Source organism: Desmodus rotundus, chromosome 10 (genome assembly GCF_022682495.2).
Source record: "Desmodus rotundus isolate HL8 chromosome 10, HLdesRot8A.1, whole genome shotgun sequence".
Classification (NCBI taxonomy): Eukaryota; Metazoa; Chordata; class Mammalia; order Chiroptera; family Phyllostomidae; genus Desmodus; species Desmodus rotundus.
Window position 1 is genome coordinate 76,776,007 of NC_071396.1, and position 18,601 is coordinate 76,794,607.

Genomic DNA, 18,601 nt, shown 5'->3' on the forward strand with positions numbered 1-18,601 from the left:
AAACTTACTAATAGAACAATAGCAATTATTAAAATAAAACCCATTCAGGTAGTAAGACCACTGAGCTGGACCACTGAGCCCCCTGAATCACCATCTGCTGTTTTCTCCTTCCCATACATTTCTCCTCTTCTCCATTCTAGACAAATTAAGGGCTCTGAAGAGAGAAAAAGTTTCATGTCCTATGTATGAGTCTCTCCACAGTTGTGCAGGTTCCCTCCCTCCTGCCCTCTGCAAATTGGCAATGATGTCAGGATTGCTGCAAAGCTGTCAAACCATCCGCCACTCAGAAACCTGGCTGCTCTCTGTCCTGAAGAGCTGCTAGCTGAATTTATGTTGTGGGCTTTGCTTGGCACACTCAGTGGAACATGTTCTTCCTCTCATATCCTATGACAGGCAGTAGGCCAGTTTTAGTCTATGATTCACCAGGATCACACAACACCACCTTTCCCAGCAAGCCCGGCGAGCACTGCTCTGGTGTGGGAATACAAAGCCGTAGTACGGAAAATGCCACTCACTGTTCTGTGGTGATGAAGGCACCAGTATTTCAAAGGAACGTCTTATCAGTGGACAGTGATCACCTTTGTTTATTTTTGAATGAAAAACACTCCAGAAGAGACAGTAAAATTTCCCCTGAGATTTGAAAATTAGCAGGTTCACCCTGAGGCACTCATCTCCCATGCTCACAGTGCCTGTGTGAGTGACTATGGGTGTTCTGCTGAGTCTGGAGCCAAACAAGCAGCTGATGTGGAGAGTTTAACTGGTGGGCTTCACCTAGGTGTTAAATTAGCTAGTATGTTTGGCTATTTTATTTCTAAAATAGGGCTACCATCAAAGTGAGTAATTGTCCTTTGGGCTTTTATTTGCTAGGACTACCTGGTGCTGCTTCCCAGAGACTACTATGAGGCCTCTGCGCTGCAGCTGCCTGTCAGAGAGCCGTGTGCCCATGCGGGACCTCCCCACGAGAAGTGAGTATGGGCAGCGAGTGTATCATGGGGATCCTCTGACTCGGGAGACTTTGGTGCGAGGGTTTGCCATAGGTCTTATGGTCACAACTGCAGCAGGATGCTTGGATAATTATTTGATTGTGATTTTTTTTTTTCTCTGTAGCAGTCAACCATCTCTCACCAAGAATCACAAAGCACTTTGCACACAGCGGCTGGTGCTTGAGAGTGACTCGCACCCTCTAGCATGTGGAAACGCTGATGCATGCCCAAGTAATATCCTCAAGGCCATGCTTCCGGCGAGGGGAGGAGCTTTGCTTCTTCCATCCCTCGTGTGGGTGGAAACTTGCTCCCAATCCCTGTAGCGGGCACCCAGTAAGAGTCTGTTGGAAGAATGACGAATGAGCAGACTGGATAAGGGTCATTGGGGATGCACTTTGAAGCTCTATGTTTTGTTCTCAGTTGTAACTGTTGTGTTTTGTTGTTGTTGAAGTTGCTTGCTTTACCAGCATTTGCCAGTGACCCGATTCCCCTGTGCCCTGGCTTGTGAGGCCAGACACTTCCTGCTTGACGGGGAGCCGAGACCCTTGGCAGTGAGGCAGCCCACCCCCGCACACCCGGTCATGGTGGACCTCAGTGGGAGAGAGGTGGGCAGCCTTTTGTTTACTGTCAAAGCGATTGCTACCTCCTCATCTGTGTCTGCTGAAAATCCTCGGCTTCGATTGCTTCTCAAACTCAGGGGGACCTGGAAGGATTTCTCAGACGTATTAGTTAAAGATGTACGGAGTTCTCTGATTCGGGCTGGGGCTGGGTGGTATATCACACCGAGCCATTGTAATGTGTCTTGGAGCACTTTCTAAACATGGCAGCAACATGGGTGACCACAGAATCCTTCCCTTTTGGTGCCCTGGACTTTTAGTGAGGCATCCTGTCCTACCTGATTCAGGGCAAGATCTCTCTAAAAGGCCTCCAGAAACTACGGCTTTCCCTAAAAGGACACAGTGCTCTCCGACTGTCCAACCCCTTAGGCTAGCAATTTGTAACAGCTGAATTCCCTGAGCTCAGAACCCGGAACTGCTGCGGCCCAAGGCACCTCCCTCATGGCTGGGAGGACAGGTTACCGCAGGTCTTGGCATCACTCTTATTTCAGGAGCCTCACAACAACTTAAGACTACGCTAACTCCGGGTTTGAGTTAGAAGAACTGTTTATCAACAGTAACAGTAAGAACACACAACGCAGTGCAACGCCTCAAAGTGAAGTCCCCGCACCAGACCTTCATTGTACTTTCATTCCTTGCTTTCCACCGCATTCCCTGCTCTGCGCCTTCCGAAAACGTCCATTTGGGGGTTAAATCTGTGGAATGAAACTATATGTGATGTTAATTCTCCCTGAACATTTAGATGTGTACCGTTTTGAAAACTGCATTCCTAACACTTTCAAGGTAGCAGTTGTAGGATTTTAAGGATATTCTTAAGTTCCGTCCTCATTTTATTTTATGTCATTAGAATTTTTATTTTACAAAAATAGTTAATACTTGTAAAAGTAAAGCAATATAGATATGCACAAAGAAATAATGAAATGATCTTCCACTCTATTCTCATATTAAACTAGTCCACTGTATCCTTCCCTACCCATGCTGTGAGTATACACCCACACATATATCTACATACATACATATATGTGTGCATGCATTCATAAGTGTGTGTGTGTTTCCCCGGCAGCAGGAGGTACAGTTGAGAAGGACTTACCCCCAGGAAGTGATGCTGATGATTCATGAGGAAGTGTCCTTGCCTCTGACTTAGCCCAGAGCCACAGCACTGAGATATGGTATTTGTATGACGCATAAAACTAAGCCCTGAGCTGTCCAGTTTTATTTAACAGTCCTTTTTACGGTTTGATCCAAATGCTTACAGACTTGTGCTGTCTAATACAGTGGTCACTAGCCCTGTGTGGCTATATACATTCGAATCAATGAAATTTAAACAAAGCTAAACATTTAATGCCTTAGTTGCATTGGTCACATTTCAAGTGCTCAGTAATCATGTATGTAGTGGCCACCCTATTGGACAGACAGATTATAGAATATTTTTGCCATCACAGAAAGTTCTATTGGATACACTGTAATGAATCATTGTGCTAAAATTCAGAGACCGATGGTGTTCGAAAAGGTCTTAGAAATCATCTGATTCCCCTACCTGTAAAGGAATCCTTTTTACATTATCTGTGTGAGCTATTCATTTAGCTCTGTTGAAATACTTACATAGATGGAGAACTCAGCTTTCCTAGAGGTATCCTATGTCATTTTTAAATAAACCACAATTATTACAAAGTCCTTTTTCATATTAAGCCAAAATCTGGTTCATTATAATGTCTAACTTTTGGCCATGATAAGCCACCTGGAACAATGTAGAGTCATTCTCCCTTCGTTTGGGTGGTTGAGACACCAGTAACTAGTTGTGAAACCTCCCTGGGCCTGAATTTACTATCATACAAAATGCAGATAAGAGTAGTAGCTACCTTATAGGTACTATTAAATCAGGTCATCTCCGAGGGGCTCTTGTTGGGGTGCCCAGCACACAGTGACTGCTCAGGAACTGTTAGCCATATTGCTATTAATGTCTTCTTGTCAGGACTCTGGGTTCAAAAGAAAAGCAACCCACCAAATCTAGTTCATGGGAAGGGTTCTGGGGTTTTTTGTTGGTTTTCTTTTGTGTGTATGTTTGTGAAACAACGTTTTAATTTCCATTTTCTGTTTACAAAAAGACAAAGAGAGTAGGGAGTGGGGAGGCAGGAATAACACATGATCAGCCCCAGAGCGTGGGGGAAGAGGCCACAGCCAACAAGACTGGGTGAGATCGCTCTTCCCTTATATTTGCTGGTTTTCTAAGAGACAGAGAGGACTGGGAGGACTCCAAGGTCAGGCACCGAATGGCTTCAGGTCTCCCAGAAACCTGTGAGGGGCAGAGCTCCCTGCTTCTGACAGAGGCCTGCCCTTCTCTCCGTGTGACTGTCTGTTCACCTCGCCTGCTACGAGTGGCCTCCTTTCCCTGTGGACAGCCCTTTGTCTCACACGCTCAGCAGGAAGGCTGCTCTGGTACGATTTCGCTGTGACCTCCTAGTTCTGGCGTTCACTGCCACCCGCGCCTCCCTTCTTCATTCTCTCTGACAAAGAGAACTGGATAGTTCATCTTTTCAATCAGACCACACCTGTTGTACACCTCTGACTCTTGAAATATATAACTAGATTTTTTATAATTTAATCTGATCATTTCTGTTTTACAATGTGGCTTTAATCCATGTATATTTGTGGTGACTGCTGACGTACTTGGACTTATTTTTGCCATCTTCTTTATTCTGTTTACTAGCTTTTTACTTACCCTCTTTTTTAGAAAAACTTTTTTTTATTTGTTTGAGTGATACATTTTACTCTGTCTCCCTGATTGTGGTAGGTCTACATTGTTTTCTGATCTTTTGGTGGTTAATTGTGACATTTCTTCTTTAAGTACCATATTTTGCCGTGTATAATGCACACCCACATTTCTGAGCGCATTATACACAGGATTATCATATCCATTATTATACATTAGTATGCATGTATCATGTACATATACTATGTATATACTATGTATGTATATAATTATTATATTTATATATAATGTATGTCCTTATTTTTCCCTAAAAGTTTTGGCAAAAAAGTACACATTATACATGGCAAAATACAGTATAAATTTTTCCAATAAAGTCTAAAGTCAATCAGTAATCCTGGTTTCTTTTTGTACTTGACACAACTTTAAATGCTTAGCTACCCATTGTAAACTCCTGTCCAACTTTCTGTTGTTGTCTAGAAATTGTACTTTCACCCTCCCGCCAGACCTTCAGATAGAGCATCCATTTCATCTCAATTCAAATACATCACATATCCTCCCTTCCTTCCTCCTTCCTTTCCTTCCTTCCCTTCCTTCCCTTCCTTCCCTTTTTCTCTCCTCCGATTCTCCTAGGAGACACCTCTCCTGGAGTCCTTCATTGCTCTTCTTTACTCAGGTTGGAGTCTCCGGATGTAGCAAGGCCCAGCCATTCCCTGGAGGTTCTCACCACCACACCACCATCCCAGACACTCTTTTCATCTCATTGTGTTGGATCCTCTTTCTCCTGAACCTCGGAGCTTGCTCTCTCTCTAAATGTGCTTTCTCATTTTGGTAGATATCCTCCAGTGGTTTCCTGAGAAAGTGCATGTAGGAGGTACACTTTTTTGGAGACCTCACATACCTGAAAGTACTACTTCTCTGTTCTACTCTCAATCTTGATTTTTTGCTTTGGTTAGACATAAAATTCTAGATTAAAAATCATTTCTCTCCAAAATTCAATGCCATTTCCCCACTGACTTCTAGTTGCAAATGTTGCTGTTGAGATACTACATTCTGATTCCCAATTCCATGGATGCCACCTGCTATTTTTTTAAGCTTTTGGGGTCATCTATTCCTTGTTTTCTGAAGTTTCATGAGGATGTGCTGCGATATAGGTGGTGTGTAGGTCAGGGTGCTGGGCTCTCAGCAGACCCTGTTAGCCTGGAAACTTCCCTCCCTCATTCTGGGAAATTTTCTTGAGTTATTTCTTTGATAATTTATTTCTTCATCTTTAATCCACCTTTCCAATTTCTTAATCTTCTTTTACACTTGGGGAGATTTCTTTGATATTTTCTTCCAGCCCTGTTCCCCCACACAGAGACTCTTAGGTTTCAGCTTTTTCTGACATACTTAGTTAACATCATTTACTTTCTGGCTTCCAAAATTTTTTGTTGACTTCTCTGGTCTGTTGCTTTCCTCTCTCCTATTCCCTTTCTCCTTATGGGTTTATGATTTTAAAAAATTGACTCTTACTTTTGTGGAGCTCTGAGAGGAAAGATTAATAAATATGTATGTTTGATTCATCATGTTTAACCAGAAAATTCTAAGACGGACTTTTCTTGAATATCTCCACTTGTCTTCATTTGTCTTTCTTACTCAACACACCATCATCTCATATAAGGATCTGGGCAGAAGCCTCCTGGTTAGCTCACCCACATTAGTTCTTGCCCATTGCACCCACCAATCCATTCTCCACACTATGGGCAGCATGCTCGTTTTGATAGAAATATCGAGTCATCACTGACCCTCACACATGCATTCCAATAATATCTTATTGCTCTTAGGATAGGGACAAAAAAATTTAATGGCCTATAAGGCTGCCGTTCTGCCTCCCCACTTTATCAAGCCTCCCTCTGTGGCCTGCCTCCACTCCCTCGTACTGACAATATAAGCTGCCCCACGGCACGGCACACTGGAGGGTAGCCCCCTGCTGCGGGTCATCCCCTCTGTCTTCTCTCCGCACGTGGCCTTGTCCTCCAGCACTCAGCTAAGTTACTGTTTCCTTAGGGAGTCTCCCCTCTCTCCTCATCTCTCTGACTAGCTCCTGCACCCCTCTTAGCACCTCTTCCAAGCATTTCTCATATGTGTAATATAACATCGTATTTATCTAGTTATATAATTATTTGATTAAAGTCTGTCTGAGGGCAGATACCCAGTCTGTCTTGTTTCCCACTGGACACCCATCACCTTGTGGTAGGCTGGCACAGAACAAGTGTGTAACAAGCATAAGTCGTCCAAGTCATTTTGAATCCTCCCTGTGACATCAGACAGGCTAGTTATCTTTGCGGACGCAGCATATTGGATACGCCCACCTTTTATGTCTTTATCCTGAAACGCCGGTAACTAGGGAAGGGCAGTTCCGTGCCATAAAATTGGAACAATTCCTCCAGGTTGACACTGGTTTTCTTTAAGTTCCCTTTTTAAAAAAATAAATAACTGATAATAACCAACAAACAGTAAAGTTTCTCTTTGCTATCTTTTATGTCTTTTCTCTGAGTTTCTCAAAACCCACTTTTACCATCAAATATATTCAAAATCCTTCCAACAAGTCTTCCAAAAATCATACCCATAGGATTCAGAGTGGAAAAAGTAATAGGAATTTATAATAGTGCTATGATAGAACTGGCAGCCAATAATGACTTCTGGGAGAAAACTCACTACGTCATTGGCCTGTGTGTGGGGTAAAGACAGACAAGCCCTTGTTTGGAGATGCCCAGGAGAGAAATGCTTGGACTGACCTCTCCACACGGATGAATGGCAGCATCGTACTTCACTCTGTAACGTGGGAAAGTGGCGTGGATAATCCACACTTTCCCCCAAGGGAAGTCTTTCTGTTATTTAAGCGATGGAAAAATCGCTGTGGCAAATGGCGGTGGTGTGGTTCAAAGCTATGCAGAAAGAAGAGAAAGTGTGAATTTCCTGAAGGCAAGGGGCTGGAGGGTTTTAATTAAATGTGGCAACACTTGGCTGGGCCTGAGCTTATGAGCTGAAGTGGGTTAAGCTGCTAAGGAATGTAGTGCTAATGTTGGCTCAAGCCTTAAATATGCACTTATGTTTGACCCACAAGTTCTGTTTCTAGGAATCTTACGGATGTACTAGCATAATGAGAGATATATATGTATATGTATATGTATATGTGTACATATATATGGGTGATCATATCACATTATCTGTGTTCTAGGGAAAATTAGAGACAACCTGAGTGTCCATGAATAGGGGATTAGTTATGCAAATTATTTTACATTCCCATTATGGAATGATAGGCAGCCGTTAGGAAAGTGAAGTCTGTCTGTATGTACTACTATAGACACATGAAATACTGTTGAGGGAATAAAGCAAGTCATGGCAAAAAGCAATAATCACAGTTATGACCATTGCTGTTTATATAGTGTTTACGACATGCCAAGTACAGTTCTAAACACTCTTCAGGTATGAATTCATTTAATCCTCACAGTGGTTTTAAGAGGTGGGTGCTATTGTCCTCATTTTTACTCGGGAGAACTCTGAGGCACCCAGCTCTAGGTCACTCAGCCAGAGGCAGAACGATTCCAGATTCCAAGTTCTTAGTCAATAGGTGATATCAGGGACAGGCAGGCTTGTCCTGTAAAGGGCTAGACAGCAAGTACTTTGGCTTTGTGGGCCCTACTGTCTCTGTCGCAACCACTCAGCTCTGCCACGATGGTGCAAAAGCATCCATCGTCACCTATTATAATAATAGTTTTTCTTTTTCTTTTTTTTTAAGTACATACACGTGCATTTCCGGACATAGGAAATAGTTTGGGAGTATGAAAACCAAGCTATTGTTTGTCATTATCCCAGGAGTAGACTTTGTGTTACTTTATATTATTTGCATCTGTATAATTAAAAGTTTCTTTTTAAATTAAAGAACAGTTAGCGAGCCTCAAGGCATACTTCCATTCCTCTTATCTCCCACTGGGAATTTCTTTTTACTTCAAGTTGTGGAGCATCTTTTACCTTGAGAAACAAGGCAAATATATGAGTAGAAAGAGTAGAAGCTCCTAAATGTAGATTTGCCATATTTATAAAATAAAAATACTAGATGCCCCATTAAATTTGAATCGAAGATAATAAATAATTATGTGTTGTTTATCTGAATTTCACGTTTAATGGAGCATCCTGTATTTTATCTGGCATCCCTACCTGTAGGATCACCTGCCTTACAATGATGACATAGAAAACTATTTCCAGGTGTCTCCTCAGCCCTGTTTTCACCATTGCCTATGGAAATGCATCCAGCACAACTCACGTCTGTCCGCCGTGCTCTCTCACAGGTGGAACTGCACCTGCAGCTGCGGGTCCCGCAGGTCGGCCACTACGTGGTTGTGGTCGAGTATTTTACGGAAGCGGAGCAGCTCTCCGTGGCTGACGTGCACGTGGAGAGCCCTGGGTCTGTCCTGGCCAGCCAGGTGAACATCTACAGCTGCAAGTACAGGTAATCAGCCCTGCCCGGGGTTCTCCTCTGTAACCCGACAGTCGGGAGCTCAGCTTTAGAAACTTGGGTTTTTATCTGGATTGAAAAGTTGTTTTCTTTCTGAGGCTGATCTTGTAAAGAAGCAGGTGCCTAGTGGAGTGATCTAACACCATCCCCCAGTGTGGGTGGGGGAGGCTTCTTGGTAGGCCGTGTCTTGAAAATGTTGAGTTTTCTTGAAAAGTTGTGTGTTCTACTTACTACGTTGGCTCAGATTCACGTGAAGCAGCACAACCGTCGTATTTTATTCTCTGACACCCCTGAGTGGTGCCATGAACTCAGCGTTCTCAGATCAAATGCTGCACAGAGTACATGGGTGTGTGGCACAGGGAAGTCTTACTCTCTGTCTGCCTGCCTCCCCAGCATGCCCTTCAGAACTGGAGATCATTAATGTTTGATGATTGTCAGGTGACAAGTAATTTGACAAAGGATTTCAACATTTCATTCTGATGTTCATCTTTTCCAAGAGCTCTGACAAGGACTTATTATTGTTTTCTTGGCATAATATTTCAAAATATAGGCAAGTGTTCGGAGAATGCTTTAATTAAAGAATTGGTGCAAAGGACGTTTCCATGTGAAATTAATTGGATGTTCTGCTTGCCATTTGGGCGCTGGAAGACCAAGGCCACAGGCGGAGAATGGCAATGAGCCCACCCAGTTCATGGCCAAGGCCTTGCACATTTTGTTGTCTCTACTTTCATCTTGCTTATTGTCAAACCCGAGATGACCTGAAGTAGTTGGATATTTTCCCTGTTTTGCAAATGAAAGAACTCATGGGAATAGTTACTTTTAGTAGCTTAGAATGGAAACTTTTATGAGGCTTGATGAAATGGTTATTGAATTAACATCACACTCTCAGCAACCCTGAAAAAGAAACCATGATGGCTTTCTTCTTTTAAAAATCTTTTTTAAAAATCTAATCTACCCCTTTCTCTGAGGTAATGATTTAAAAAACAAAGAATACAATCATATTTGGATTTTTAATTGGAACACCAGATGGGCAAAAAATGTTCCCTTGAGTCTTCTTTCATTATTTAAAAATACTAGTTTCGTCTATAGGTGACATCAGCAGCCACTGGAATGTACACTCCCAGATGGGTGGGTCACCTCTCTGCATGAATTCTGGTGACTGTTGGCCACAGGGCCTGAGGGGAGGCTTCTTCACACTCTGTCTGTCTAAATCCAGCCCCTAGATCGGCTCTCCTCCCAGGTCACGTGGCCTGATCCCTACTCCTTGAGATACGAAGTAGAGATGGCTAAGAGAACACGAGGAAGCGTTCCTACAGACCCTGGTAACTGTCTGAATTATTTCAGAAGAGGCTGAGGATATCTATGCCAAGCAGAGGTTTGGTTTCAAAACCAAAGGAAGAAAGGATACCCTTCCAGGATTTCATAAGCCTTGTTTCCTGACCTCTGAACAACACACTGGGGGAAGAACTGCAGGATACCTGGCAGGTCATTTTGGCTGTGGACAGGACAACACCAAAGTTCTCCACTACCAGTCTCCATGATATGCGTCCCAAGACAATATTGTATTAGACCAGGAATCACTTGTATGTTATTTAACCAGTCCCAGGAAGGCCCCATGGTATTCACTCACTCGTCTAAAATATTTCCTTTTTCTCGGCTTTGCCTGTCATGCGGACTAGTGCAAATGAACAGGCCACACGTCCTGGAGTCCAAAAATATGAAATTGGAAAATATTTGACCCATAACAACCCATTTCAAATGACAGGCCCTTTTAACATTGCAACATCTCCTGCTGAGGTCTGAACCTTTATCACCAGCATTTCTCAAGTGAGCTCTATGTTGTTAAAATACACACACACACAATATTCCAGCAGAAAAGGAGTGGCTCCGGGGGGGGGGGAATACCATCTTTCAACATAGTCCTGTGATAAATCCAATCTGCCTTCCATGAGAGAGGTGATACTTAATGATTAAATCAATTCAGTTATTACTGTTAGTCTAGTCCTAGTAAGAATTTAACAGAGGATAAAGATAATCTAAATCTAAGTGAATCACTTAACACATTTAACTCCCAGGATTATGCTCGAATCCAAACGGAATGCATTTTAGTAGACAATACTCATACGTCTGCGCACATGAACAAAAAGGAGAAGAAAATGACTGTTTACTGAGTTTCTGATCTGTGCCACAAACTGTGTTCACGCTGCCTCATTTTAATCCTCACCCCAAAAGTCATTGCATAAATTATTTCAAATACAAGGTGGGCAAAAGTACTTTTACAGTTGTGAGTACATAAAACACAGAGTTTATTTTTGTATTAGTATTTAATTATTGTATTATTTTCCATACAAACAACTGTAAACCTACTTTTCCCCACCCTGTATTTCCCAGAGATGGTAATTTTGCTTTAGTATGTCACTCATTGCAAATTATATTTATGGACAGAAAAGATGCTATAGAGTATGAAATTAGAAATATCGCTCAAGAAATACTTCCTGTATGGGTTTTACCACTACAATATATTCTTGGTTCAATACTGGGATCTTTTAAATGTTCCTAAACTCTGCATGTGACCTAATGGGATGGAGGGAAGGTGCACCGCTTGTAGAAATGAGGAAGGAAGGAGGAGGAGGAGGAGAATAGGCTTCCAGAGGCAAACTCTGGGTATCTCACTACGTCGTGTAAGGCAAGCCACACACACTGATGTGGCATGAGATGGTGGTTGCTAGGCCAAAGGGCAACTTTAATTGCCAACAGTACCAAGGATATTGGTAAATTTTCAAGAAGATTGTGTCTTAAAAATCAGACATAACTGACCCCGAGGCTCTTTCTTCCAATGGCTAAACAAAGTATTGAATCCGTATTCCATTAAGCCAGTGGAAAAGGGAAGCAAAGCGTTTGGCCCCCAGAGGTGCAGCTGGGGCCACTGTGGGAGGTTCTTTTCCCATGCTGATCGTGAACCGCGTCCAATCAAACTCATCATGCAGGAAAATTCACCGTTGCCCACTGGGTATAACAGGAGAAACTGGAGAGCAGTCAGCCACCCCCCAGGAAGACACGAAGTGAGGGAGACGAGTGGAGTCAGGCTAACAAAACTGCTTCCTCTTGCAGTGTCCTCTGCCGGAGCGTGGTGACTGACGGCAGGAGCCGCATCGCCATTCACGAGCTGTTGGCCGACGCAGACATTCGGCTCAAAGCGCGTGTGGCCCAGTTCCTTCTGGTATGCATGCCCACTGGATTTGAGAAACATTCGGTTGCTATCTATGTTTTTAAAAAGCTCATTAAAACTTTGGCTGAGTTTTTATTATTCTTATAAAATTAACCCTGTGAAGAATTGCCAGTTCAATGATGTTTATTCTTCCCCCCTAGAAATCTATCTTGCTTCTTCTCTGTTTGAGTCATTTTTATAACACCCAATAAAGTTTAATCTTCAAATCTGAGCACATCTCACAAAATCCTACTTCATTAATTTTTATTCCCTGTTACTATTATGAATGAAATAACTTTTGTCATTATATTACCTAGTTTATTATCGTTGCTGGTGTAGAGAAAGGCATTTGTTACTCTTCATATTCTTTCTCATTTTACTATTTATTACAACTATTAACTTGTTGGCAAATTCCTTCAGAATTTTAAAGGTTATAATCATCTGGTATTTTTCCCAGACTATTGTTACTGTATTTCAAAACAAGCATTATTCAGTTAATTTGATATATACCATTAAGACTAAAAATGCCAAGTTTCGCAGATTAAGTATGCCTCATGGCCACCCTTTCAGGAGCACAACTTAAACGCTGAGAATTATGGCAGAAACAGCGAGACCTGGGCTAGGAAGGGGTGGTCAGATTTACAGTAAATATCTCAGGGAGCATAAGATTATCTAAGTATGAAGCAACTTCCTGTTACTGCTAATATCAAGCACGCGTCACACCCTGGGAAATGCCAGGCAGCTTGTTCGAATGTGTTTTAAATACTTATGCTTGACAGTAATAAAACCTTCAAGGTTTCTCTAAAAAGTATCCGGAATTCAATTTTTTAAAATTACTCTCTAAGGTATATAATAATTTAAGATGATATTTTTTAAATTACAAATCTCTTTTTAAACATAACCATCCAATTGAATCTTAACTTTTTCATCTTTGGAAGTTATAACAGACCTGAATCTTCACCTTTGAAGTATAAGTTTGTTCCTTTTGAAATAGTCAAGTATCCTTCAGAGTCAAGGCTGGTAGAATTGTAAGGTCCACGAGGGCAGGGATGTTATCTTTCTTGGTCTTGCAGGATCCCCCCAGTCCCAGTGTCTGACTTATAGTTGATGCTCAATAAAAATGTTTGTTCTTGCTCTGAATAGACTTATGGTTAAGCTGGTAATTCAGTCTTGATTTAAAATGCAATATATTAGTACATTAAGAACTGAGTTTCTTGTATGACTCAAAAACTCACTCTGGAGACAGTCCCTTCAACAAAACCCAAATGTCCCTGAGATGTGAGTCATCTCCTATTAAGAAGGATAATTTGCAGCAGGAGCAAAAAGCAGGCTCACTATGAACAGCAGGCTCCCCGGCTCCCACCACCCCGCCCCCTCTCTGCCGAGGGGTCTAGAAAGCCAAAATCAGCTCAGGGCAGGAAAGAAAAAGACACCAAAAGTCACTGACAAAGACTTGTTTTTGAACTTTCATATGATTTTGTTTACTTACATAATTATTCCAAGAGCACTTTAGTAACTGGCCTTGAATAACAGTAAAAAGGGTTTGTTGCACATGACGGTGCCGTAGGGAATAGCATCATGCAGTTTTTACTACTTTAAAATAGCAGTTATAGTCTCTCTGGATGACTTTTTTACTTAATGGCTTTTTTAAAGCATGTGTTTCACCATACCACTGGTTTTGCTGATAACTGCAATTTACCTTTTTGCATTGCATTTGCTTGACAGCATCAAATTTGTATCATACCCATTGAAGAATTCTCAGCTGAATATTTGAAACCTCAAGTAAAATGCATTGCCAGTTACGGGCCATTTGTTAATCAAAGGTAATATGTCTTTTTTTCCTCGGTCCCTTATTTGTGCTCTGAGTGATACTATAATGCTTGTAAATCTTCAACTCTATACTTGACCTCAGAAATGATCATAGGTCAAGGTGCTAAAGGCTGGTGATGAATTTTAAAAAACAAACAGGCAAATCATTTACCCCAGAAGTCTTTCCAGAATCCCCTAATTTCAGGGGCTATTATTGCCACAGTAGCACCTGGGGGAAATGGTTACTCCTAGCTCCTGTAGACACAGTGACTCTGTGTTCTATTTTGAGCTCACTTTGTGCTGATTCTTGAATCCTGTGTCTGAGGCTCTTCATTTAAAAAGCCATGAAATAATGACCCACCTCAAACTGTGTTATGAGAATTAGCTAATCAACACTTATTGAGGTTTTGGTAGAGTTGTCATGATGTAGGTTCAAAAATAACTTATAAACACAGTCAAAATGTGTGCACATGGCTAGAACTGCGGACTACCAAGCCGATGGAATCTGGATGTGCCTAAAGAAATGGCCTGTATTTGTTCTTTTGTTTTTACACCGTTTTATGTCAACAGTGATGTTTAGAGGTATGAATAATAATGTTTCTTTGCATTGATCTCAGTTAACAATTAATTTTGTTTCTGGAAAGGAAAGTTCCAGTAAGTTTCTGTATAGTTTACCTTCCCTCAAAATTAAGGTTTTTTCTTTCTGTTTTAGAAGTCGCTTTGAGAAGCCACTGGAATACACTGGCCAATATAAAGATGGCCAGTCTCCTGGCTGCCCCAAGACTGGATCCTTCTGAACCTCACAGTCTAATGCTTAATATCTACATCTTCACAAATGGGCAGGTCTCCCTTTTTAGGTTACTTTTAAAATAAGGTTTAAAAATATTCTATTTTTCAGGGCTGCTTGCATCTCTCTGTCCCCCCAAACTCCTCCAGCAGCATTAATTTTAGAGGTCCCACGCAATGGATCTCCCCCTCTCCTGCCCCAGGATCCTTCACCTTCTACTGATGCTGTTACTGGTGTCACCGTGAAGGCACCTCAGGTAGGACACTCCCCCAAATGTGTTGTTTGTAAACCAGCGGTTCTCAAAGTGTGGTCCTGAACTTGCAGCCTCTGCATCACCTGGGAATCTGTTAGAAATGCAGATTCGCAAGCCCCGCCTCAGAACCACTGAATCAGAAACTCTGAAGGAGGGGCCCAGGAACCTGTGTTTCAACTATCTTCCCAGTGAATTCAGATGGAGGATTGCAGGTGTGCAGGCCTCTGGTTAATCCTATCTATGACCACACCTTCCTGATGCTCTCTGTCCCTCCTACATCTGTGTCTAGAGCATTGGCAGTTTCTCATGGCCCATCTTGTGATACCTCATATTTTCATGGGCTATTGCTATTTAACATTGTTGAGTTTATTATCTTCCCAAGTTGGAGTGTAAGCACTTTTAGAATAGCTGCCGTGGCTAACAAATTTTTTTTGTATCACCAGCTGCACAAGCACAGTGCCTTGCAGGAAGAAAATTCTCAATCAGTATTTATTAAGTAATCATCTAGAGCATGAAGATGAGATATAGTAAGGGAATGCATTTTTTTTTCACTGTAAACTACGAAGTCACAAGACGTTTGTTTTGATGATATTATATACTCATAACACTAGAAATGGTTTGTGTCCATTTTCATTGAATCACTTAGGAAATTAACAGATCTAAGAGAGAAAATTTGGTAAGATCTCATGTGGGAAAGGAAACTGAAAATAGTAGAGGAAAATTCATTGAAATCAAGACAATAGAGTTCTAGTCCTGGTTTTGTTACCAAGTTCATGAGTGGCCTTCAGTAAGTCACTTGCCCTCCGTGAGTCCCAGTTCTCCTCTGAAAGATGAGGATAAGCTTCTGTTGTTGTTATTTTTGTAGGGTTGTTGTTGTTGTTTTTGACAATCTGAAAAGACTTCTTGCTCACATAGACTTTCTGGGGGGAGCGGGCTCACGCTCAATCCTGAACAAGTGGAAGGGTATGACTCCAGATCTCAGTGTGATTGGGTGGGTGTGAGGGGAGGGGAGAGGAGTTTAGGGTGAGGGCTCCCTCTCCAATGGGCTAGAATTTGTGTGGTTTGAACTTCCTGCCTGTGTCAAGGGATGAGCACCTGGGCTTTCTGATTGGCTCATCCAGGTGTGGGGCAAAAGGCAAGAAGGTGATGATGGTCTTGCCAACCGTCAGTGGTCAAACACGCCAAGTGGAGTCTGACTCTTTATTACATGGTTACAACTAGTCCTTGAATCCTGTGAACATTCCTGAGCAGCCTTTTGACAAACATGGGTAGGTGTCTCTTGGGTAGGTGTTTAGGACCGCAATTACTCAGCTATATGTTCAACTTTGGTAAAACTGCCAGTGTCCCAGAGTGACCGTACCAATTCCACTCTCTCCAGCCATTACGGTTGAACCACAGTTGGTTTATCTGTTCTGCAACTGAGGAACATTTGGGCTGTTTCCTGTGTTTGTGATTACAAATAAAGCTGTTGTAAACATTCAAGTGAAGGTTTTTACTTCATTTGTAATACCTCGTTTTTTTGGTTTTTAACCTCAAAATATCCTGTGAATCTAATTATTCATAGCTCTGCAGCTTGAGGATTTTTTCCCTCCCTTTTTCTCCTAGAACCAAGTGACCCTGAGAGGACTCGTGCCGCGCCGGGGCCGATATGCCATCATCATCCATTTTTATCAACCAGCGCACCCGACGTTTCCTGCACAGGTGTCTGTGGACAGAGGGCAGCTGCGGCCAGGTGAGCTTCAGGGGAGTGACACTATGATGGCCTGTGTGACTAGGCCTTGCAGTGGTGTGACAGGACCTCCTCTTTCTGCCCAGGTGTCTTCCGTGCCTCTTTTTGCCCCCATGTGCTTGGCTGCCAGGACCAAGTGATTGCTGAAGACCAGGTTGAGTTTGACATCCCGGAGCCTGAGGTGGTTGTGACTGTGCAGGTTCCAGAAGGAAAGTCCTTAGTATTGGTGAGCTCCGCTTGTCCCTCAGCTTGCTCGTCGCATGACTGCCTTGGTCAGCCATTCTGCATGTCTGTTTGGCTCATGACAATAATTCCTCCCAGGAACTGAAGTCGCATTTACAGAAAAATGTTTAAATTTGACAGTTATCTTTTACCAAAAAAAAAGTGTGTGACAATTAAAATCACACGAAACTGGAATAATAGAGAAGTAAATAGGAAGAAATACTCCCCTGCAAGAAGCTCTGGTGAGCAAGTGCCTCATGCTCTATCAGCTCCCCCTCACTCCTCCTCTGACCAGTCTCTCTCTGAAGCATTTGACTCCTTTGTTCTTCAAACTCTCTTTTTGTGGCTTCCATAGCTATGCTCTCTTGTTTTTCCCCCCACTTGCTTCTTCTGTGATTTCTCTTTCCTGTTGCCCCTATAGGTTGCCATCCCTCGGGTGGACCCCTGAGCTCCTTGTTCTATCATTTCTCTTCGAGTAACATCCTCTGTGCCTGCTGATTCTATCCTGTCCTCTGTGACAGTGACACCCATATCTGTGAATTCATCTCCGATTTTGCCTGGGCTCCAGACCCAACACGGGACCATCTACTGCATGTCTCTATCATCAGAGATCTCACAAGTCCCTCAAGCTTAGTCTGTTACCTGCCCAGGCCTAGGTGCCCCTACCTTGTTTATAACCTTGGTTGATGGAATCACAGTCATGCAATGCACATAAAGCCTTCCACAGAGCCAGGCAGCATTGCCCAGGCCCTGCTCTGTGGCCCTCTAGTCCTTGCTCTTGCCTCCTTCTCTCTTTGAGAATGACATCTTCCTAAGGACAAGGGGCTGACTTACTTTATTTTGTCTCCTCTGTGCCTAGAGCACCACCTGGCACATGCTTGTTGGCAAACGTCTATTGAATGAATAACATAGAACCAATAGTCTCTCTGTAAGTTGTGCATAAATGAACAGTTGACAAAGACATTTGGAATTTCTTACAGCATTTGTTATTAACACAGCCTCATTTATATAGGCTCAGAGAACCAGGCAGGACTTCAAAAAACTGGGGCTACAATAATAATTCACGATACAGTGCCTGATATGATATATTCTTCAGCGGCAAACCATGGTATGAGTTTTGCCATGGGTCCTGCCATTTTGGTTTGCTCACCTTTAAAAATGCAGAACAGCACGCCCTGTAGATCCAGGGGCATCCCCGGCATGGATCCCATGGAGTCCTAGGCATCCCGACAGGTCCCTGCTTAACCCCCAGCTCTCCCATCCCTGCCCAGCATCTCAGGCTGCTGCTCTCTGAGCAGGTTCTCCAAGGGCTCTGCCTTGCACGTGACCATTTCCTATGCAGGATCACAGACTAAGCCTTTAATGCTAGTGTAGGAGTGTTCTTGTGATTCTTTTTTTCATGAATCCTGTTTAATTTGGTCTTGTGCCTAGCAATAGAGAACATTAATCTCAGTACAGAGAGCATAAAGAATAATGGCAGGTGCACCCTGTGGTTGGAAATCCAAAGACATAGTCACTGTTCCCTTTAGGTCCGTGTGCTACTGGTGCCTGCAGAGAATTACGACTACCAGATACTTCACAAAAACTCAGTGGACAAGTCATTGGAGTTTATCACCAACTGTGGAGGGAATAGTTTTTATATTGAGTAAGTGTTACTTTGTGGAAAGGCCCCGGAATACATGAGGTTCTCCCGCATTCCCTGCCAGAGCACGGCTGAGGGAGCTGCTGGCGCTTGGGTCTGTCTTCTTCCTCTCTCTGCCTGATGGAGTGGCAGGGAGTCCCGGGCCG

General features: G+C 42.7%; 1 protein-coding gene across 1 annotated transcript in view; it reads left to right on the plus strand.

Moving 5' to 3' along the window:
* LAMA3 (laminin subunit alpha 3) overlaps positions 1-18,601 on the plus strand; it is a 240,097-nt gene that overhangs the window by 122,109 nt on the left and 99,387 nt on the right. Inside the window, exons 22-30 of the mRNA XM_053912463.2 lie at positions 868-965; positions 1,435-1,588; positions 8,639-8,799; positions 11,917-12,025; positions 13,739-13,836; positions 14,721-14,865; positions 16,468-16,594; positions 16,678-16,817; positions 18,343-18,458. Of these exons, the coding sequence (XP_053768438.1) occupies positions 868-965; positions 1,435-1,588; positions 8,639-8,799; positions 11,917-12,025; positions 13,739-13,836; positions 14,721-14,865; positions 16,468-16,594; positions 16,678-16,817; positions 18,343-18,458 (1,148 nt within the window). The remainder of the gene's footprint in view (positions 1-867; positions 966-1,434; positions 1,589-8,638; positions 8,800-11,916; positions 12,026-13,738; positions 13,837-14,720; positions 14,866-16,467; positions 16,595-16,677; positions 16,818-18,342; positions 18,459-18,601) is intronic.